Raw genomic sequence first — 22,117 nt, 5'->3', positions numbered from 1 at the left:
CGCGCGGTCTCGGAGGCGGGCCTGGTGGGCGGGGCCAGGGGACCGGAAAAGCTGGCGCTGGAATCGGGAGCGGGAGTGGCTGCCCCCGCGCTGGCGGCGAGGCGGTGGGTGTCCGACCGCAGACGACCCCAGGGATGGGCCAGCGGCTGTGAGGTGAGGGCCGGGCCCTCGCCGCGCCCGCGCCTGGGCGGAGCCCGGCCGGGACCGCGGGCCCCGAGGGCGGCCGGCGACGGGGCGGATGGGTGAGGCCGCGCTGTCTGCGGGGACCCGCCCTCCCTGGTCGGGAATCCAGGCCCCGAGGCGGCGCGTGACGGGCGGCGGAGCCGGGAAGCGGGCCGGGGCCTGCGGGAGGATGCGGTGGCCGGGATGACCCATTCTTGTCTGGGCGGGGACCGCAGCTCCTGTGGCCACGGTGTCGCGCGTGGCTGGGCCGCGTGGGAGGGGCGCCGGGAGTGGGTGGAAGCGCCGCGGGGCTGCCCTCCGTGTCCGGCTTTGCTTTGTGGGGCGCGAGGCGCACCCGCTTTCCGCGCTGGCGCTCGTCGGTGTCTCTGCCGCTCAGGCCCGGGGAGGCGCCTGCCTTGTTCGCCGTCTGTCGTCCTGCGCCCCGGCGAGGAGCGCGGGAGGCGGCTGGGGGCCCAGGCTTGGCCCCGCCCACCGGGGTGGTCCTGGGGCCGCGTTTAAAGGGGCTGCACCCGGCCGCCTGGATGGGCACCCCCACCGCCTGGATGGGCACCCCCGCTGCCTGGATGGGCACCCGCACTGTCTCCTGGGCCCCGCCCTGCCGCTTGCAGGACGCGCACTGAGTCGCAGTGTCTGGAATTGGTATTTAGAGAATTAAATGGCATCTGTCCGTTGCTTCTGAAAACAGTGCCTATAGGGACGACACCTGCAGGGATGACAAGGTGTCTGTCCCTTTGGGGTTAGATTTTTAGAATTTAAAAAGAAACAGTGGAAATAAGGATAGCACCCACATTGTGAGCTCCAACATTCCCCAGGTGAGGGGAAGGGATAGTGGTTATGCCTGTTCTGCATGAAGTGGTTTAAAGCTGCTCTTCTTGGTATAACGGGACATTTGTTTTCCTAGGGGAGCGCCTGGACCACGCTGTAGTGACAATGTTTCGGAAAGGCAAAAAGCGGCACAGTAGTAGCAGCTCCCAAAGTAGCGAGATCAGTACTAAGAGCAAGGTAGGGGCCGGCGCTGCGGATTCAGTCTCTGTGAGGTGCATGGAGGATGCTAACCTGGCAGGCCTGCCCCCGTAGCCTTCGAACTAGGGGTGTTCTAACATTCACTTTTTTTTTTTTTTTTTTTGCAGTAGAGACACATTCTGTGCTTGATTTCATTTGGTCTCGGTAGACTTTCTGAAATCCCTAAATCCACTAACCGAGGTGGGACAGGACCCGTAAATGATCTTGTAGAAACAAACACCGCTTTTTAAATTTTTTTTTAATGTGATAGAAATTGCATGCAATTAAGGGGCTGCCCTCCTTGAATCGTAGGGTTCGTGGTGTGTGCCTGTAGCTGTGGTTCCGCACTAACGCGTATGCTGCTTTGTACTTTGCTTGGCAGTGTTGCTGGGTTTCCTTTGCAGCTCACATTGGTGTTCTGGCCGCCAGCCTGCGTGTGCACTGGTGCAGGCTGGGATTTTCCGGAAGCGCCGGGGTGGGGCCCAGGAGCCCTGCTCGGATGGGAGGTCTGGGGTATCGACGAGGCGTGACCCTGGGTAAATCGCTGCACCTCTCCGGTCGCTGCTCACTTCTTCAGCAGGGAGCCCCGCCTGCCTTCCGCACAGGGTGCTCCGCGGGCCAGTGGAGATAAGGGGACAGCCAGGTGTAGATTTTCACATACGAGATAAGTATCAGGTGTCTTGTAAGGAGGCAGAGGCACTGGCTCTGATTGAGGTCGGCCGTGGGGACAGCGCATTTACCCGGGACTGTCACGGGAGAGCAGTTGGGGTTATGTATTCATTCAGCTATGATACATCGTTTGAGTGTTCGGTAGAGAACTTGAGAGAAGATAGTGCCTCTAATTATGATTAAATGCTGGTTTGCTTCTAATTTCTCAGTCTGTGGACTCCAGCCTCGGGGGCCTTTCTCGGTCCAGCACGGTGGCCAGCCTGGACACGGACTCCACCAAAAGCTCAGGTACAGGAAGGGCGGGGTCATGCGTCCTCTGAGGCTCGCACTGTTTCACCTGGTGGAACGAGTTCTGGTGTGTTTGGGTTTCTTTCTCTCCTCTGCCATTTTTGACAAGAGTTTAGAAACGGCCCAAGATCTGGTGGGATGAGGGTTGGGGGGTGTGTGTGAGGTGGTTAGTGAAAGCCGTTGGCCGGGGCAGGTGCCAAACTGCTCTTAACGGTCCTAGAGCAAAGCATGCGGAGCACATGGTGGTGACTGTTGGGAAGTTTCACAATCGCTTTCTAAGAAACGGGGCGGCAGCGCATGGATTCCATTGTTTATGGGTTTAGGACAAACGCCCTGCTGACGAGGAGGATTAAGGAGCCGTTTGCCCAGAAGACGCCAGCTTGTCAGCCCCAGGAGCACATGTGATTAAGTGTAGCATCTCTCAGACACTTGAAGACATGTATGCAGGCACCGCAATGAGCAGCTCTTTAGAAATTAAAAGACGGCTTCTAACTACCAACAGCTAGTATCTACTTGGAAATACACCATGTTCATCTGTCCAAACTCCTCCCACTGTTCCTTTCAGGATCATAGACTTGTCCATCTGTAAAAGTTGGGAGCGGGGAGAGAATAAACATAGGATGTAAAATAGAATATACGGTAGAAGCACAAGGTCTATTACCTTCCAGATGCCTTTAAAATATTAGAAATGTGGCTGGGCATCTTTCTTACGTGAACATCACCTACAAGTCATCACACAGTATTTATTTCCTTACTGTGGCAGCAGCATACACATTTTGGTGATTTTGTATTGACTACGTTTTATAGCTCGCACACTTCTTCATCCTTTACCATCGGTTAAGGGACTTCCTGTCCAGCATTATTCCTTCTGCATTAAAAACAAATTGCCTTTTCTGGTTCAATGGTAGAGATAGATCAGGTTTCCTGAATCAGAAAAGCAAGTTCATCATTAACATGGTAAAGAGGGAGAAGCAGCCAGAAAATAATTGTGTCATTATGCATCAGAAAGGGACTCAATCATTATCTAGTTGACACCTTTCTCGTTTGTTTGAAATGAAAGACATTAATTAATTTACTCCTATTTAGATTTTCATATTTAGCAATATTGTAACTGAGGAAGAGGTTAGTGAGATTTTAAGTTTTTTTCCAATCTATAAAAAAACTCTATGTCAGGAAATTTATTTTTGTTAGTCCGTTTCTTATTTGGGCAGGGATTGAGGATAGGAAAGTCTTCCGCTGAATTTTCGCTCACCTTTAGGACAAAGCAACAACAACTCAGACGCCTGTGCGGAATTCCGAATAAGATACGTCGGTGCCATTGAGAAGCTGAAAGTCTCCGAAGGAAAACGTCTGGAAGGGCCCCTGGACCTGATCAATTACATAGACGTTGCCCAGGTAAAGACAACAATGTTCCAGTTTATACGATTCTAGAGAGTAAACTCTGGCGTTGGAGAAACACATGGCTTGTCCCCAAGCCTGGCTACCTCACGGTTACAATGTGGGTGAAGGAGGCACAGGTGTCCTGGGGAACAGCCGTTCCTTCCCACAAACAGGACTTTTTACTTTTTCTGGGGCCGACGCACCTCCTTGTTTCAGTGAGGCACGGAGCCGTGGCTGGTGACATGCCACAGGCTTGTCTGTAGAGCCGCCTGCACCTTCCTGGATCTCCGCCCAACTCGTGTTAGCTCCTCGATAATCTTCAGCAGCGACCTAGCGTACCTACTTATTCCTGCCGTTTCCGTAAGAATTGAGGCCCAGGAGGTGGAAGAGGGAAGTGTGTGTCTGCTCCCTAACGGGGCTATCGGACCAGGGAAGGTTCCCTATCAGGCCACAGTGCCGGTGACCTGAGAACCTCTGTTCTCCGAAGCCATGGCCAAGGGGTCATTGTTTCATATCCTCAGGAGTCTCATCGGTGAGGAAATCGCCCATCAAACTGGCCATGTAACAGACAGAGCCTTTGGTAGTCGGGGCTACCACGGTTAGTGTCCCAGGTTTAGTTTGGAATATAGTGGTTCCTACAGCTCGCAAACTAACATCCCTGTTACACTGAGAGATTGCTAGTGTTTCCCCCAGACCACACTAGGCTTCTTTTCCTTCCGACAGGGACTGCTCATTCCTCCTGTCACCGGAGAAATGGGCTTGTCCCAGTCACTGGCAGTAACATTACGGTTATCCCGTCCTTCGATTCCTGGAACTGCCTTAAACTGTGAGGAATGACTGGCGGGGGGTCCCCGCAGCATTGTGAGCACCCCAGAACTGAGGCAAGTGGGCATTGCTCCTTTACCACAGTGGCTTCGATGTAGGCAAAAGGTCCCCTGAAACATTTAGTCGGAGCATCTACTGATTGCCAGCTGGACCTGATGTTAGAGAAGACAAGTTAGGTCGCATTCTCGTGTAGGAGAGAGAACCCGTCAGTCGGAGAGCTCACACTGCTAATGGATAGGCTGGAGGGCAAGTAACTGTCCATCAAGCACTGGTTCCTCACCCAAACCCTGGGGCATGGGGAGCGCCGGGCAGAGCGCTATCCCGTGGCTGTGAAAGTTGGTTCCTGCGGCGTGTTCCCTGACCGAGTGCTGACATGAGTGTGAACTATTTCTTCTTCTAAGTGAGCCACTAACCCTCAGCCGGATCGGAGAGGGGTCGGAGGTTGTAATGAGGCTTAATCCCCGCGGGGAGAGAAAAGGCCCTGGAGTGCATGGGTCTGAATTTTGCTCAGATTTGTTGGCTGTAAAAAAAAAGGGGGGGGGGCAGGGGGTTTTCTGCCTCTTTGGAGAGACATTCTTGCTGCGCCGCTGTGTGCGCTGTGTTCTTTTAAAGAGCTTGGGGTCTGTGAGCCAGGTCCTAAAGCGGGTTTAAGGTCACGGTTTTGAGTGTGCGCCCGTCCCTGCTTTTACCTACAGCAAGATGGGAAGCTGCCTTTCGTTCCCCTGGAGGAAGAAGTGATTATGGGCGTTTCCAAGTACGGCATCAAAGTATCCACACCCGATCAGTATGTAAGTGATCAGGAAGGGTGTCTGGGACGTGGGGGGTTCAGGACCACTTGCCGCTGGCCTGCTCCTGTCTGCAGAGCCGGGGGTTTGGCACGTGCCTGGCCTCTGGTCTGAAAAGCCGCCCGTTTCCTAGGGTGGGTGGAGGGAGCTTCCCTTGGGCGCTCCTGTGTGGTGGGGCCCACGCCAGCACCTCTGCTGCCCACAGGCCTGTGAACTTGGAACCCCACCCCCTGCCAGTTCAGGAGGGCCACCAGCTGGGGGCTGGGCGGGGAGGACTGAGTGGTGAACTTGGGTCGCCTGACTCCTGTCTTTCTGGAGTCTGAGGAGCCAGGGGTAACCCGGGGGCACACTGCCCATGGCTGAGCAACTGGGACGCCCTTTGTGTTTCCAAGCCTCACAGAAAACTTGTGCAGGGGAAAGGGTGTCCTTAGGGATGGAGATGCGGGTGCCATCACCGTCTCTCTCCTCCCGCTGCAGGACGTGCTGCACAGGCACGCCCTCTACCTGATCATCCGGATGGTGTGCTACGACGACGGCCTGGGGGCGGGGAAAAGCCTGCTGGCGCTGAAGACCACCGATGCCAGCAACGAGGAGGTCAGCCTGTGGGTGTACCAGTGCAGCAGCCTGGTGAGGCTCCGTCTCCGTGGTTCTCTCTCACTCGCCAGAGTCGAAAAACCAGAGGCTGCGAGATCTCTCCACGTGTCTGACCCCGGCATAACGTGCACACGTGGCCGTCAGCCCGCTGTCCGGGCCTCCTGCAGGGGACCGTGTGCAGGCTCAGAGGTTCAGGGTGAACACACAGCAGATGGGGGGAGGGGGTCCTCTGGGGCAGGGGCCCTGCTTTTCCTGGCGTGTCCTTCCTGGCTGGCAGTGGTCCAAGCCGGCAATGTCACGTGTAGGGTGAGAAGTGTAAGGGGCAGGTTCATACCTGTGCTGGTCAAGTGAAGTTCAGGGGCAGATTGTGAACTTCCTGTGCCTTTCGCTCATGTAGGAACAAGCACAGGCCATCTGCAAAGTCCTGTCCACCGCCTTTGACTCCGTGCTGACGGCTGAGAAGGCGTGAGTCTGCCAAGCGGGTCGGCGTCGCGGGAGGAAGATCGGCTGTTTTCTACTGGCTTTCAATCTGCAGTGCTGACCTAGCATGAAAGTATGAAGTGACCCCTTGTTCTAGATGTTCTGGGAAGAAAATGCAACGTATAAAACATCGCCATTTGTTTTTCTATTAAGATGTGTCTTATTAACAGTGAGTTAACTCAGCGAAGTTACGATTGGGACTAAGAAAGAAACCTCATTTGTTGCTTTTAAACACAAATGAGCTTCACCCCTTAAGGGTCCCGGAGGTGCACTCAGTGAGCAATAAAGGTCGAGAACCTTCAGAGGGAGCCCAAGGCCGCTGCTCTGGCCTCCCCAGGGCCGTGGTCTTTCTGGCTCAGCGCTCTGGCCTGGGGACGTGCCGCTGCCCACTCGACGCAGAAGGTAAAACTTTAAAAGTCTGTCGTCAGTCAGTCTCCACCTTTACCTGAGCGGACAGAACCGCACGTGTTAAAATAGCGACTAAAGATGCTCAGTACAGCAGGCTGGTTACTGAAGGGCTATTTCCCACACGCAGAGCTTGAAGGGTTAAAAACAAAACCAAGTCCATGTCCATTTAAAAGTATTTTATTTTTTCTAGTCAAATGACTAGTCACCAAGAAGAGTAGACTTATTAACATGCTCTAGGTATAAATCACCGCATCAAGGACAATGAAAATAAGGATTTAGGTTATACAATATGTACAGTTGCGCTGCAACTAGACCAAAGGAATCGAGTGGATGAATCGAGTATCATACATCTCCGAGCATTTCCAGCTGCATGTGGCAGTGCCCACCCTCAGCAGAGCACACGGGGTCTGCCCGTTTCCCAGGCCTCATGCCTGCAGTCAGACCTGACCAGGGCACACACAATGCCAGGATCCCGTAGCGAAGTTCATGGAACATAAACCTGGAATATAAATAGATATCTACAACGCTTTCCTTCCTCTCACTTTTTAAATTTATTTGCAGAGAGCAAATAAGTAGGAAAGGCTATCAGGGAAGTTGATTTCTCCTCTGACAAGAGTCCTATCCATTATGCACAATAGCACCACCGAACTGTAGCCTGGAAAGTACTTCCTGGATGTCTGTCCCAGGGAGCCCGGGACACCAGATTGGGAGTGGTATTCGAATGTTGATAGGATCAACTTTAATTCCCACACAGTGGTACCGAGGAGTCAGGCGGACTGTAAGAGTCAGATGTGGGGGGGGACTGTGTTAAAATAAGTGCGTGGTGCAAAAAACACATCTGTTCACTTCCTTAAATCTGCGAGAAAGTTAACTAAATGGAGGGTTCAAACAACAGAAGTTAACCATCAGTGAAGAGATGTAGTGCTTTAAAAAATAAGACTAATTATACAGCTAACACACTTTACCTGGAACTGTGACAGGCAAAGAGCAATGGGCATACATCATAAAACATTCCAGTTCTGTCTTCCTTTAGAATAGCAACGAAAAACAACACAATCACAAACAAAAGCAAACATCCTACACTTACAAGAAGGACCCGCGTGACAGGCTGCTCCGCTCCAAGGCGCCGCCGCCTCGCTCTCCTCTCCGAGCCTGCACTGCAGCTCGGGCCTGGGCTGGTGGTAAAAAGCCAGGTGGGCGTTGATGCCCGTTTCTCCTCAGAGAGCCGGCGTTTCCCACATCCTCCCATGAACACGCTCAATGACCAGGTAGAGGTATGACAGTCAAGTTCATCAAACTAATGAGTTGATTTTATCACATACAACCTAACCCCCTAGCCCCAGTAGTTTAAGTGTAAGAACGATATGACACTTAGAGTAAAACTGGGATGTCTGGGTGTGTTTCATTCCCGGGGCCTATGGGTTTCTGATATGCGCTTGGCTACCGACGAAGGAAGATTAAATGTCAAGACAGTGTAACCACCAGCCTACTGGCGTGTGATATAAATACCAGACACTAGACTGGGGCGTTCACGGGCGAGAAGAGAAGGCAGGCACACTCAGTGGGAAATGACGAGTGGGTGGCAACAGCGGGGCCCGCACCGGGCTACCTGTGCGATGGAGGGAGCTCAGGAAGGCCGTTTCCGAAACACCTATGGCATACAAGCGAGTGGGGAGAACCCCTTTGCAATCCATCGTCGTCAGTTTTTAACCGAACTCGGGAAACGCAGTGTCACCCACCCTGGAACCGAATGAACTGTTACTGTCGTGCGCCACGATCAGCTAGTGGCAGTTTTGTTAGGGAGGATGGATTGTTCACAACAGGTTACACACATGCAGAATACAAGGAGCGTCGCACCCTCACACATCAGGGTTGGAGTGTACAATGCTAGTGTCCGTTTCCAAGTTGCTTTAACTGAACACTGGGTGGCTTTCAAGGGAAATCTTAAGAAGGCATTTTTAAAAGGTCTCTAAAGGGGAACTGATAGCATGTAGCCTCCTAAACAACAAGTAGCTGGCGAGCACCGACGTCATTATCGGCCAAGGAGGCAGGCAGAATTTCCGGTCCTCGAATCGGGTTCTGCTAATTCTGTCGATTCGGGATCTTGACTGTGTAGTTAAAATCGCTTTTTAGCTCACCTTTTAGGCAATTCAGTTTTTCCTAATAAAAGTAGAGCCGTGTTTCATGAAAATCACAAATTATAAAAAACGATCCATTTGTAGATAGAAATTGCCTGTGAGTTTTAAAAACAGAACAGCGAGTGGCATTCGAGCAAGTGGGCCTACAGTTCACGAAACTGGTTTCCGGCAAGAGTGTGGGTACCAACAACGAACAGGAACATCGCTGCTAAGGGTGCTTGCTCAGCAGCGATTCAGTCCACAATAAAGTGCACAAAAGACACGGGAAACGCTCCTTTGCGGCTGGGGTCTCCATCGAGGTGGCCGATCTGAAAAGAACAAACGTTTGGGTGGTTATAAAACTTCCAACTGCTGGGAACTCGGAAGGGCATTGTACCATCTGGAGAAAAAAAATATTGTTCAGAAGAAACTCTGCTGAGAAGGAATCACTTGGGTAAGACGCCTAAACTGCTTTCCCTTCTCGCTGCCTCACATCCCAGAGCGCAGCCTACTTTCCGCAAGGCTCTCCCTTAGAGGGGCTCTGTCCGCGGAGCCCTCACCACCGCGTCCTGGCGGTCTTGGGCGCGACAGGCTTGCCATTTTTCCCCTTTAATGGATGAAGAAATCGAGTGTCAGGAGTGTGTGAACTGGCCCTGTATGAACGTAGCCACACATTCACGAAGACCAATAAATCCGTTCCTTCTTGCTCTGGGCAAATTACATAAGTTACACATCACGTCTGACCTCAACGATGTGAATTATGCAGGTAAATAAAAGTCGAAAAGAAAATCAGAATGTTTTCTGGGGGCGGGGCTGAGATCATGGTGCCCTTACTGTCTTTACACCTTTCTGCCTTTCCCCAGGGGCCCGCAGGCCTGAGGACACTCGGGCACGGAGGGCCTCACCTGGCAGACCTCGGGCCAGGTGGGCAGGGATTCAGCCCCACCCTCCCGGGCCCAGGCCCCCACTCACCCACCACTCCTGGTCCTCCTCCCCGTCCACGATGATCACGTCCCCCTCGGAGAACGTCAGCTCATCTGGGTTGTCGGCCACGCAGTTGTAGAGGGCTTTCACCCGCTTGGGCTTCAGCTTGGCCTGGGTGCAGAAGGGGAGGGTCAGAGGTCAGCGAGCAGGCGGCACCAGCTCCTGGGCAGAGACCTGGGAGCCACAGGTTTGTCAGGATGGGGTGGCTCAGCCCGGCCGGTGTGGCTCAATGGTAGAGCATCGACCCATGAACCAGAGGTCACAGCTCGATTCCCGGTTGGGGCATGTGCCCGGGATGCAGGAGGCAGCCCATCAATGATTCTCATCATTGATGTTTCTATCCCTCCCTCCCTCCCTCTCTGAAACCAATAAAAACATTTTTAAAAAGATGGGGCGGCTCAGGTGAGCTCAGGGGCCGGGGCACTTGGAGAGCCGGGAGCGTGGCAGCCGGGGCTGATGTGCGTGGGGTGTCCTGGAGCGTCAGGAGAGGGCTGAGCCCCCCGGCTGGGAGCTCTGGGTTGTGTCCTGCCCAGATCCAAAGACTGGGTACCCAGGAAGAAGCTGCCCACCCCCCAGCCAGGGGAAGACCTGCTTCTTCCGAGCCCTCGGGGCATAGCCCGCACCCCTTTGGCCGAGCAGGAGGGCTGACCGCTTACCGCCTGTGACTTCCTGGGCATGGGCGCGGGGGGCTGCAGGGCCGGGGTGTTGGACAGAGGACCCAGAGCTTCTGTTCCGGAGACGTCCGCTGCTGTAGGACAGAACGCGTCAGCTCGCAGTGTGCTCCCGCCCCAACCACGGGACAGACACACTACGAGAGCCAGTGTGGGGCCTGAAGGCAGGGCTCCCGAAATGTTCTCATCTGTTGAGGGAAAAGTCCCCCACGCCAAACAGCCTGTGACCTCCACGCACCCTGGGTAGGGTGTGCAGGTGTCACAGTGGGACAGACGGGCGCCTCCTGCAGACCAGCCGGTCCCCACCGGGGGCTCCTGGCCCTCCCACCCCCAGCAGCCGCAGGACCCAGGACGGAGCAGCCCGGGAGCATCGGAGGCTCCACGGAGGGCAGGGGGGCAGCCGCTGGGGCAGCCGGGCCCTCACACAGGGCTGCCACCCCGGACCCTGCCCCCACCCCCACTCACCAAGCGGAAGGAAAGCCCAGCCCCAAAAGAGAGCGTTACCAGGGCCTCGCGGCTGGCCTTTGCTGATCAGTGGGGTCGACTTGTCAGTCCTACAAAGAAGGGAAAACAGATCTGCTGACACCTGCGGCCTGGGGCCCGCACCTTCCCGCCACCTCACCCCACCCCCCTCATCGGCACCGTCTGCGCTCCAGGTGCACTGGGTGAGCTGATCTAATAAATTGTCTTTTAATTACAGCTGGCATGGCTCAGTGGTTGAGCGTTGACCTATGAACCAGGAGGTCACAGTTCGATTCCCGGTCAGGGCCCATCACCACCCAAGGCCACAGGTAGGGGAGCGGTTCTCGGGGCCGCAGACAGGAGTCTGTTCTGGATAAACGGTCTCTCTGGGCTGGCACTTTCATCTGAAAAGGTGGCCCCCAGTTCTGCCAACCCTCAGAATAAGGTCGCGTGACAGCGTCTGGGCTGAGGCGGGAGAGGAGCGCCATCAGGCTCCCTGTGAGCCTCGCTGCGCCCACCCGGGCCGGGCGCACACGGCGGGGCTGGGACCCACGGGCAGGGGCTGCGGGGGCAGGGACTGGGTCTGGCCAGTGGGCAGAGTTCTGCTCTGAGAGAACAAAAGGGAGAGGCCGGCGTATCCCCAGGATCAAGGTCGGGCTGTGGGGGGCTTCCTCCACCAGGAGGCTCCTGCAGTGGGCCCTCTAGGACAGTGGTCGGCAAACTCATCAGTCAACAGAGCTAAATATCAACAGCACAATGATTGAAATTTCTTTTGAGAGCCAAATTTTTTAAACTTAAACTATATAGGTAGGTACATTGTTATTAACTTCATTAGGGTCCTCCTAAGGCTTAGGAAGAGCCACACTCAAGGGGCCAAAGAGCCGCATGTGGCTCGAGAGCCGCAGTTTGCCAGCCACGGCTTTAGGAGCAGAGCCCATGAGGCAACAGGCGCAATGCCCTCCGCCTGCCCAGATGCCCTGGAGGTCCTTGGGCATCACCTGCTTTGCACCCTCCCCTACGAGAGGATTCCATGAAACAGGTGAAATCAGAGGAGACGCCCCAGCGAACAGGTGGAGGCCTCCTGAGGCCAGGGAAGCAGCAGAGGCCTCCTGCGGGGAGGAGAGAGCCGCACCCTGCCCTAACCCTGACCCTAACCCTGACCCTCAGCACGTGCTTGGTCTCTTAAAGAGCAGCAGCTGGGGAAGAGCAAACCTGAGAGTGTTACCAGGGAAGAGAGAAGACGCCCAGGCCCGCACACAGGAAGCAGAAGCCAGCCTGCGGCCTCTCGGCGAGTCTATGAGCACATCCTCCCGCCAGGACACACCTCGGTCCCCGACCAGGCCTCCTTTTCTAAGAACAGGAAGGCAAGGCCCCGCGGTTCTCTCGCAGAAAGAGCCGGCAAAGAACGCGGCACTGAAAGGCCCCGAGAGCGTTCTGGTGAATACATTTACTTCCACTTTCTCCCAAGGAATAGAATTAAAAAAAAACCCAAAACTAACAAAAAGAAAGGAAGAGGAACAGTCCTGGAAGCTGAGAGTGGAGGGAGGAGCCACCAGCAGCCTCGTTCCAAGGAAGGAGAAGGCTTGCAGTCAGGGAACATCGGCCCCGGCCCGGCAGTGTGTGCTTGAGCACCGGGCCTCGGGAGAGGGGGGGATCCGGGCAACAAACGCGGGAGGGGCCAATGCCCACTCCAGGACACTAGAAGGGCGCAGACAGAGCTGCACTTCCAGCCCCGGCCTCCAGGTGGGGCCACAGGACCAGCGCTGGTCAAAGGAGCTTGTGCATCAGCCCAGCCAAGGAGGTTAGCACACCTGCCTGTCTCTTTCCCTCAGAAGTAACCTGGGCCCCGGGGGTGAAGATGGCGCAGGCAGAGGTGGGACAGGTCTGGATCTCCAACTCCCCCCCGGCACTGCTGTACACGCAAGCACACGGACCCAACGTTGTCTGGGCAAAAAGTGAACTCTCACATGTTCAACCGCCGAGAGGCAGGGGCGGGTGCTAGAGCAGTTGGCGGACACACAGAGAGAGGAAAGGCCGGGGACCTGACATATGAAGAATACGAATCACTTGAAAGCTGAGAACAGAGCCCAGCCGGGGGCCTCAGTGGCTGGAGCACTGTCCCCATAGGCCCATGGTCTGCAAACCGCGGCTCGTGAGCCACATGCGGCTCTTTGGCCCCTTGAGTGTCGCTCTTCCACAAAATACCACGTGTGGGCACGCACGTACAGTGCGATTGAAACTTCGTGGCCCATGCGCAGAAGTCGGTATTTGGTGGAAGAGCCACACTCAAGGGGCTAAAGAGCCTCATGTGGCTCGAGAGCCGCGGTTTGCCGAGCTGCAGTTTGCCGACCACTGCCATAGGCCAAGGTTGTGGGTTCAATCTCTGGGCAGGGCACATACCAGAAGCAACCAATAAATGCACAAATAAGTGAAACAACAAACCAATGTTCCTCTCTGTCTCCAAAATCAATAAATTAGAACTGAGAACAGAAAAGAATAGAAGGCATTAAAAATAACCAACGAAATTTCTCAGAACTAAAGGGTATGGTTTGTGTGCCACACCCACCTGGTGGCACGCACGCCAACAGACACCCCCTGGGGTGCAGGGTGAGCGGGGAAGGTGTCCTCCTGGCGGGGGACAGGCACAGGGGAAACCCTGGCGGGGGAGTGGGAGCCCCGCAGGGTCCGGACGCCTGCCACGTGGGGCCCCGATCTCAGCAGGAGGAGGAGGTAGCACTAATACTGATCAAGAAAGTGGACACGCCAGCCAGACCTCTTGTTACAGAGAGGGAATACCGAGTCCAGAAAGGGAGGACATGAGAGTGAACCCTGGGGTACTGTTAGAGCACTGCCCCCCAGTTCTTCACGGGGAGCTGGGCTCTGATCACCCCACTCCCGACTGAGCCCCGCTCTGCCACTGAGTGACCAGCAACACAGGGCAGAAGGGATGCCCTGCCGTTCCCAGGGCCAGGCCTATCCCTTGGGACTCGTGCTCGGGCCCGGCCACCATGATGTGAGGAAGCCCTCGCCACACGGGGAGGCCGCGTACATGCGTGTAAGTATTCCAGCCCCCAGCCCCGGCTGGGGTCCCTGCTGTCAGCCCGCCCCACGACCAGCGGAGTGGAGCGCAGAGGCCTCCCACGATAATCCCGCCCGTGAGTTCCTCTCTGTAACCTTGTGCCTGAGCACAAACAGAACCCAGAGGCTGTGTGTCGTGAGGACTTGATTCCCCAAATTTACATCCGTCCTGTGGACGGAAGACAGACATCTGTGTGAAGTTCTTACAGTTTAAAAACCCTGGATAAATCATGTTCAAGACACCCGAAGCCTGGTGGGACCGGCACGTGTCCCGCCACCTCCCAGGTCACAGCAGCAGACACACGGGCTCTCACGCCTGCACGGAAATCTCCGCAGAAAAGCGCTGCGGCCACTTGGAGGCCCTCGGAATGCAAGAAGCGAGGCCGGGCCAGGTGGCCAGCCCGGGGGGCGGGAAGGGAGCGTACCCCGGAGCAGGCCTCCTCTGCGGGAGGCGGCTGGGCGGCTGCGGCTGTGGCAGGGGCGAGGCTGTGGTCTTGCCCGGCGGGGTCAGCTTGCTCTGCTGGCTCAGGGCTTCCAGGGCCCCGGGCATCTTTGCTGCGGGAGCGGGCGGCGTGGGAGCCAGGGGGTCTGCGGAGAGAGGAGGGGGCGGGGAGACACAGAGGGTCACGTCCAGGCGGCACACCCGGCCTTCCCGCGGGCCTCTTCCATCAGCGCTGCGTCGCTATTTCGCAAAGAAAAGCCCGTGTTCACTGCAGAGTCTCCATTCACAGTATCTCGGGGAGTCCTCCCCAGCCTCGACTTAGGGTTCAAACGTCCCTACGAGCCCGGGAGTGTTTCTCCGAGGGCATTCCCGGGGAGAAGGTGGACCGCGGAGGGTGAGGCCCGGTGATGCAGGAGGAGTTGGCCGAGAGGCTGCCTCTACCGTACTTACTGTTCATTCCTGGTTCCTCTGCTTCAAAGGGAAAGTCAAAGGCAGACTCTAGCGTCAGCCCACAGCCCCAGGACCCAGACCCAGGCAGACTGTGGGCTCCCGGTGCCTCCGGACCTGCCGTGTCCCCCCAGACCTTCTGGTGCCCCCGGACCTGCTGTGTCCCCCTGGCATGTGACTCAGGCGTGTCTGAGCTGGACACCCCCTCCCCCCCCAGGTTCTGGGAGACCCTTCCAGGCAGCCCTACTCAGCCGGCAGCCACACCCCTAGGCCCTGCCCGTGGCTGGCGGGCGTTCATTGTAACCGAGGCCAGTCCCAGGGAGACCGGGGAGGCTCCCAAGACCCGAGAGCAAACCAGGGGCCTAGCCCCCCTCCCACAGCCAGAGCCGAGCCCAGGCCCCCCTCCCATGGCCAGAGTCCAGCCCAGGCCCCCCTCCCATGGCCAGAGCCGAGCCCGGGCCGGCCGCCCTGACCCGGGAGACCTCCTGCTTTGCTGCTGGAGAAAACCCTCTCCCGGCCCCTCCCTCGGTTCTGGGACGGTCACCCACGTGCTGACATGGAGGAGAAACACACCAGAACCCAAATGATGGTGCCCAATACCGAGACCGGCCAAACGGCCAAAGGAATGAAGCCCTGGGCTGCTGTGGGGGGAGGGGGGGGGAGGTGATGCGGCCGAGATGCTCCGGGGGACAGAGGAGCCGGTGGGTGAGCCCTGGGGTGGGGGCTGACACACATGGGGGGTTACAGCTGGGAAGGAGGCGGCCACGGGGCTGGGGGACATGAAGAGCCACCGTCCCGCCACGCCCGCCCCACCCGGCCAGCGGACCGCCAAGCCCCGGCAGGAAGGAGAAAGGAGAACGTACTGGTCGACGTCACGCGGAGAGGGGGCAGCGGCGGGTGGACAGCGGGCGGATCGGACGAGGACCGCTGCCGGCTGACACCGTCCACACCCACAGAGTTTGTCTTCCACAGGGCGTTAGCGGAGGCGGCCTGGGCTGCACACCACACGCGCAACACGCGTCACACAGGCGCACACACGCGTCACACAGGCGCACACACACGACAAAAACAGAAACAGAACACGGCATTATTGACCCGCTCCCTCGCCCCACGGTCAGCGGGACCGTCTGGAGGAGCAGGGGGGCGGGTTTGTAAACACTCCTCCGGCCCGAGACAGCCACGGCCACACGCGATGGGGACGCAGCGGGAACGCCCAGCTGGCCATCGTGATCTTACAGATGCTAATTCTCAGACAGACTGATGTGGACAAGGCCTGGCCGGGGCGGGCACACCGACCCCTTCCCCGTGTTGGAGGCGGCCTCCACGTGGGCCCGGCATGGACCAGAGGGAGAACGGGGAGACCCTCTGGGGGCCAGCAGGGGTGAAGTGCAATCATTAGAGAAGAAATGAAGCAGCCACCAGAATCACACACACAAAGGGAAGAAAACCCCTAAACCCTCATTCTGAGACGTTAGGAAAGCAGGAGAGAAAGACGGACAGCTGTCCACCCCCTTCTCCAGCCCGCAGAGCGAATAGCAGAGCGAATACCGTCTTCCCCGCAGGACGCACACCTCGGAGAAGCCAACAAGGGGCGAGATGACGGTTTAACGCAGGTGCCCCCGTGGGAGACGCCCCCAGGGACCCAACCCAGGCTGCGCTCAGCTGCCCCGGCGCCCCCAGCATCGGGGAGGGTGACGGGGGGGAGGGAGAGGGGACGAGGCAGCTGTGGGACAATCTCCCGTCGAGCGTGGGGAGGACCCTGCCTGGGTGCGGGCAAGGGGGGCTCTGCCAGGGAGGGGAGCTGTTTCGGGGCCTGCCTGGCGCGGGCCGGTCTCCGCCTGGTGGGTCTTCCCCTGAGGGTCTGACTCAGTGACCGGGACAAGCTCAGCAGCCTCCTCTGGGCCCCCCGCGCTGTGTGTGTGTGTGTGTGGGGGGGGGGTCTGAGACCCCAGGCAGCAGGAGAGGTGGCCCAGCCACACGGGAGCACAGACCCGGTGATGGCCCTGCCAGCCCCTCCTCGGCCCAGGTTGCCACCTCCACCACACGCCCCTCCCAGGGAGCAGTGACCACACGAACGAATCTGGGGCTTTCTGTGACCCCCGCGCCCAGGGCAGCCGCAGAGCCTGGACACGATGCCCCAAGGCTCCTGCCCCTCCCTGGGGAGCCCCCAAATCCTGCCCCTCCCTGGAGAGCCCCCCAAGACCGCTGGCCACGGACCCGCCTTCAAGAGCAGCATGGCCAGCTGGGCTTTGTGCCGGGAAACTTGCTTAACTTTGGGGGGGCTCCATTTCCCACTGCCTCCCCCCAAAACAAAACAGCACCCGTTGAGTCACACTCGCCACGTTGCAACAGTGAGCACGTGGGTGTAGCGAGCTTTGGCACGTCAGGTGCTGGCGGGACCGAAGGGACAATTTTGTGTGTTTATGATTTTTACAAATTTACGATTGTTCCCAAGTTAGCCTCTTTTTATGCTTCATGTCCTGGGGATCAGAGAGATAAGGAATAGTCACAGGTGCCACACGCCGGCCATGTGCAGGCCGGGGGATGCGGGGGGGAGAGAAGCAAGAGGAGAACAGAGGCAGAGAAGGACCGAGGGCGGAAGCGAAGGGAAAGGGCCAGAAAGAAGGGCTGCAGGTGACCGCCCGCCGAGCAGCGCCTGGAGCTGGCCCACCGCTCAGCCTCCCTCGGGGGGAACCCGCACCCCCTCGCCCCACGGATGCCACACCTGTGCCCAGAACAAGGACCAGGTCAAGAGGCTCCACCGGGTGCGGCACCTACGGACGCGCGACGGCGTTTCCTTAGGAAGCAAACCCCCGAATGACACACGAAAGGCCCCAGGGAAGCAACCTACCCCGACGGGGCCCCGACATCCCCTGGTGGGCGGCCGAGCAGCGACGAACCTCCCAACCACACCCCAACCACGCTGCGTGCACGGCCGGCTCCCGGGCTCAGTACCTTTGGCCACGTTCCGTGGGGGCAGAGGGGGGGCGCCGGCGGTGCCGGGGGCCGCGGGCTGGCCGGGGGCCGGGCTGCCGCTCAGGACGGTTCCGTACGTCTCGTTCTGCACGATGCTGGGCGCGAAGCCCCTCTGCTTGTCCTTGGCCACCGACGCGGCGCTGGAGCCCAGCTGGTAGAAGCTGACCGGCCGGTCTTCCCGCCGACTGGGGCTGGGCTGCAGGGGGAGGGGGGGGGCAGGTGTGGGACGTGCGGACACACGACCTCCGGGCCACAGCGTCCATCTACTGGCGACCAGCTGGCCGACCCCACGGCTCACACCCAGCTGGGGTGTGCAGAGCTCAGCGGTTTTAAATTCCCACAAAGCCCACGGCTGTGTGAACCAACCGCGCCGCCACTCTCTGCTGGAAAAAGGGGGGGTGGGCGCGTGTCTGGGCTCCAAGCCACCAGGGCCCTGCCTATCGGAATTGTACTCGGGTGACGCCACCGGCGGGGCCACTGCCCACGGGGGGGCGGGGAGCTGTGGCCGATGAAGAGGCCCTCACCTGGGGTAGGTGTTTCACACCTGCTGTTTGACGGTAGGAGGGTAGGAAACCGGTCTGACCCTGCTTCATCGCTAACTCACTAGAAGGACTTCTTACTCTGAGTCAGTAAGGCCCTAGCCGGCTGCTCAGTGGTTAGAGCATCAGCCCTCGGACAGAAGGATCGAGGGTTTGAATCGGGTCAGGAGCATCTACCTCGGTTGCAGGCTCGATCCCCAGCCCTGGTCGGGGCACGTGCAGGAGGCAACCAATCGATGTCTCTCTCACATCCATGTTTCTCTCTCTGTGTCTCTCCCCCTCTCTTCGTCTCTAAAAAATTCAAGGGGGAAAAAATATCCTCAGGTGAGAATGAACAAAATATGGGTCAGCAAATATGGACGTGAAGTGCTCCGCCCACAAGGATGGGCCACTCGGTTCAGAAACGCCACGTGGGTAACTGGGCGTCCTCAGGACACACCTGGACGTCCGACAGGAGGACGAGCAAACCTGACAAGCCTCCCCGTCTCACGTTCCGAGGTCCCCCAGGGAGCGCCACGGGAAGGAACTAGGAGGCAAGAGCCCGCAGGCTGGCCCTGCGCTGGTCTCTAAACACTTGCTTCCCTGTGGCCAAGTCAACTCTCTCTCAGCGTCAATGGCCCCATCTGAGCAGGGAAAGCCTTGACCGCATGAGCACGAGGGGCCACTGCACGGGTTCAGTGACGGTTTCAGAGCTCCACTCGGTGACCGTGGCCGCGGGGGAACCTGGCTCCTGGTCCCATTATCCGCAGCGTGCGGATTCCTCTCCCCCGCTGGGATCCAAGCCCGCCTGTCTTCCCTTCACATCCAAAGGCGAGCAGCTGCCCGGGCCGCGGCCGCACACGTCCCTCTAATGAACGTGTGCAGCTGCCCGGGTGCGGAGATCACAGGGAGCGGAAAGCAAGCCCGACTCTCTCCTGCACACCAGCTCTCGCCCTAACGGCAGGCGGGAGCCTCAGGGCTCCAAAAGAAGCTCCTCAGGGAACTCGGGTTCACGCGCGGGCACGGACCTGCAGCTTCTCGTCCACGTCGTCATCGCTCTCATCCAGGTCCTCGGGCAGCAGCCGCCACTCATACTCCACGTGCACGTGGGAGTTGAACCTTCCAGACAAGGCTTGGGTCAGCTGAGGGGAGCAAAGGACTGTGGGTGACGCAGCTCAGCCCGGGACACGGACATCCCACCCACACGCTCAAGGGAGGAGGCAGGGAGCCCACTCACCCCCAGTTTGTGCAAGTCTCTGGGTCTCGGGTTACACCCGCTCCCTAATTCACAGATAACGCGAAACTCAAGCCCGTTAGGTTAGGTGCCCTGTGAACTGCGCGCAGGTCAGGGACGTGAGATCTGCAGAATGACGCGCAGCCTGGACGCAGCCCACCGCGTAAGGGAGCAAACTGGGCGTGTCCCTCAGGGGTAGCCCAGCCTTCCTCAACCGACAGGAGAGCTCAGCCCTGAGAAAATGACCGGACCGCCCTTCCCAGGGACACTCGGTGCCCTCAAGGCAGGCAGGCAGCTAGTCCCAGCTGCAGGGAGAAGTCATTCATTACATTCACCTGGTGTCTTGGGACAGTGGGGCTCCATGCTCGCCACAGCCACGGAGGCACTGTGTGGCCTCGGGTAAGTGACTTAACCCTTCTGTGCACACTCACCAGCTCCTCGCAGTGCTCGTGCCGCAGGCGCTTGGCGATGTCCAGCGGCGTCTCCCCAGACTCGTTAGCTACAAGGCGGGGCGACAAGAACAGGCGGAGGTCTGAGATGAGGACAATCAAAGGCACAGAGCAGCGGCCGAAGTTAAATCGAACACGACCGATGGAATCCGCAGCGCGTGTGCGCCAGCCGGGGCGGAACTTGTCTTATGATTGTATGGAGCTGACGCCATGTGTGGTCGCTGAGGTTTTACAAGGTTTGCACGGATCACGACCATCGAACCACGGAAGTAGCCAACTGACGGAAATCAACATGCCAACTCTCCGTCCCATGAAGCGGTTCCCCACCGTCCGCCAACCGGAGCCCTGTGGGTGGAGGCGGCAGCCGGTGTCACCTCCGCCTCCCCCGGCTGTCTGTCCACAAACGGGAAATTGTGGGCTTTCTCCGCAGGAACCCTCAGCCAACCAGGCTTGATTAAATTTTTAAAAAATATTTTTCCATCGATCTCAGAGAGGAAGGGAGAGGGAGAGAGATAGGAACATCAATGATGAGAGAGTGAGTCATGGATCAGCTGCCTCCTGCACGCCCCCGACTGGGGATCAGGCTGGCAACCAGGTGTGTGCCTTCCTTCTCTAGTCCTCAAAAGCATCTCCTGATGACCCATTGCTGCCAGGTGCCGCTGGACTAGCCTGGGCTGGACGTCAGGGTCCCTTGGTGGGGACACGGGTGTAACTGCTCTCCCTGAGCCAGCAGGGGCTGGGCTGACCCGAGGTGTGGGCTACGAACAGGAGGGTGAGAAGCCCCAAACCACGGCCAAGGCTGCCTCAGCCTCAGGGGCAGGGGCAGCGGCAGGGCCTCTTGCCTGCCCACACTGTCCCTGCGACGCCGGCCACTGATGGACAGTCTAGGACAGTGGTCGGCAAACTGCGGCTCTCGAGCCACATGCGGCTCTTTGGCCCCTTGAGTGTGGCTCTTCCACAAAATACCACATGCGGGTGCGCACGTACAGTGCGACTGAAACTTCGTGGCCCATGCGCAGAAGTCGGTATTTTGTGGAAGAGCCACACTGAAGGGGCCAAAGAGCCGCAGTTTGCCGACCACTGGTCTAGGAGGAAGGCTGCTCCTGACCCCGGGCGCAGCAGCCCTGCAGGACGTGCCGGGGACCCCTGCTGGACGGAGGGCAGGTCTGTGTCCTCAGCCCCAATGGGAGCCCAGTATCGTCCGACCGGCCCCGTGTCCCCGCGAGGACGCCGGCGGGAGGCAGCCGGCCGCTCACCGATCTCGATGGAGGCCTTGCCGCGCAGCAGCAGCTTCAGGCACTCGGCGTTGTCCGTCAGGCAGCAGTAGTGCAGGGCCGTGCTGCCCTTCCCCGTCTGTCTGTCCAGGTTCCCGCTGGCCGGCGACCGGGAGAGAGAGGGAGCAGTGAGCCCCGGGGATTGAGGGTGAGCGGGGAGGGTGACACTCACTCCGGCTGCAAGGCGGGGGGCCGGCTGTGAGCGGGGGTGCCCCGGCTTAGGCCCCCAGGGATGGCGGAGAGGCAACGAGGGAGCAGGCAGCCGGGCCGCTGCCCCTGGGCGGGCGCTGAGAGCCGCTGCCTTCCTGGGCCCCACACCACCAAGCCCTGCCGCCTGGCTCCCCAGTCAGTGCCGAGGCCGCGGGAAGCCACGCGGCGGCCCATCCTGTCCCACAGAAGGACGGGAGAGCATTCCCGCCTTACATGGGCTCTTCCGCAGAAAAGGCAAAAGTCACCTTCCAAAGGCCCGAGTCCCAAGGCTCCTCGGGGCCTGGCCTGAAGCAGGAGCGGGGACTGAGTGAATTTCCAAATTCTCCCAACGCACCCCCCCCCCCAAAGCACCCGTGTGCCTCGGACGCGGGACAAGCCGTGCGACCACTGTGGGGGCCACGGTCAGGCTGCTTCTCGGGCCTGGTGTCTCCCCAGGTCCCTGACACCAGGGCTGCAGCCTGCGGACCCCCCCAGGGGCCCTTCCTCTCGCTCCAGGTTCCCGCAGGGCCCACTGGCCCCCCCCCCCCCTGGGGCGCTGTTAACCGGGGTTTCCCATTTTTCAAATAAAAATTTCCTTTCTTTGGAAACCCAAAAAACCCCCCCCCTCCCAATAAGCGGGGCACCTTTGGTGAACCAAAAAT

The 22,117-nt window shown here is 58.6% G+C and overlaps 2 protein-coding genes across 4 annotated transcripts; one reads left to right on the top strand and one right to left on the bottom strand.

The window, feature by feature from the left end:
* Positions 1–38: 38 nt before the first annotated feature.
* Positions 39–6,379, top strand: ITGB1BP1 (integrin subunit beta 1 binding protein 1). 3 transcript variants are annotated; one of them, XR_002826159.1, is made up of 8 exons: positions 39–153; positions 1,085–1,185; positions 2,064–2,142; positions 3,401–3,537; positions 5,043–5,135; positions 5,610–5,759; positions 6,124–6,309; positions 6,345–6,379. XR_002826159.1 is itself a non-coding variant. In XM_006102328.3 (7 exons), exons 2-7 carry the CDS (start codon positions 1,114–1,116, stop codon positions 6,193–6,195), a joined length of 603 nt encoding a protein of 200 aa, XP_006102390.1. In that variant the 5' UTR covers positions 39–153; positions 1,085–1,113; the 3' UTR covers positions 6,196–6,379. The 3 variants fall into 3 exon arrangements, 2 of the variants coding, with proteins under 2 accessions (XP_006102390.1, XP_006102391.1); XM_006102328.3 differs by having other exon boundaries at positions 6,124–6,379; XM_006102329.3 differs by lacking the exon at positions 39–153 and adding an exon at positions 870–995 and having other exon boundaries at positions 6,124–6,379.
* Positions 6,380–6,775: 396 nt separating this feature from the next.
* Positions 6,776–21,600, bottom strand: ASAP2 (ArfGAP with SH3 domain, ankyrin repeat and PH domain 2; the record flags this gene model as incomplete). The annotated part of the gene is made up of 10 exons (XM_014467666.2): positions 6,776–9,060; positions 9,704–9,826; positions 10,372–10,463; positions 10,891–10,940; positions 14,352–14,514; positions 15,679–15,810; positions 17,771–17,987; positions 19,338–19,451; positions 19,975–20,042; positions 21,249–21,600. Coding segments are annotated over 10 exons (1,386 nt in total), but the record flags the coding sequence as incomplete, so codon positions are not given.
* Between the last annotated feature and the right edge of the window lie 517 nt (positions 21,601–22,117).

This window comes from Myotis lucifugus, unplaced genomic scaffold (assembly GCF_000147115.1).
Source record: "Myotis lucifugus unplaced genomic scaffold, Myoluc2.0 scaffold_409, whole genome shotgun sequence".
NCBI classification, from domain to species: Eukaryota; Metazoa; Chordata; class Mammalia; order Chiroptera; family Vespertilionidae; genus Myotis; species Myotis lucifugus.
The sequence above is the reverse complement of the archived record's forward strand: the minus strand, read 5'-3'. Positions and strand labels throughout refer to the sequence as shown.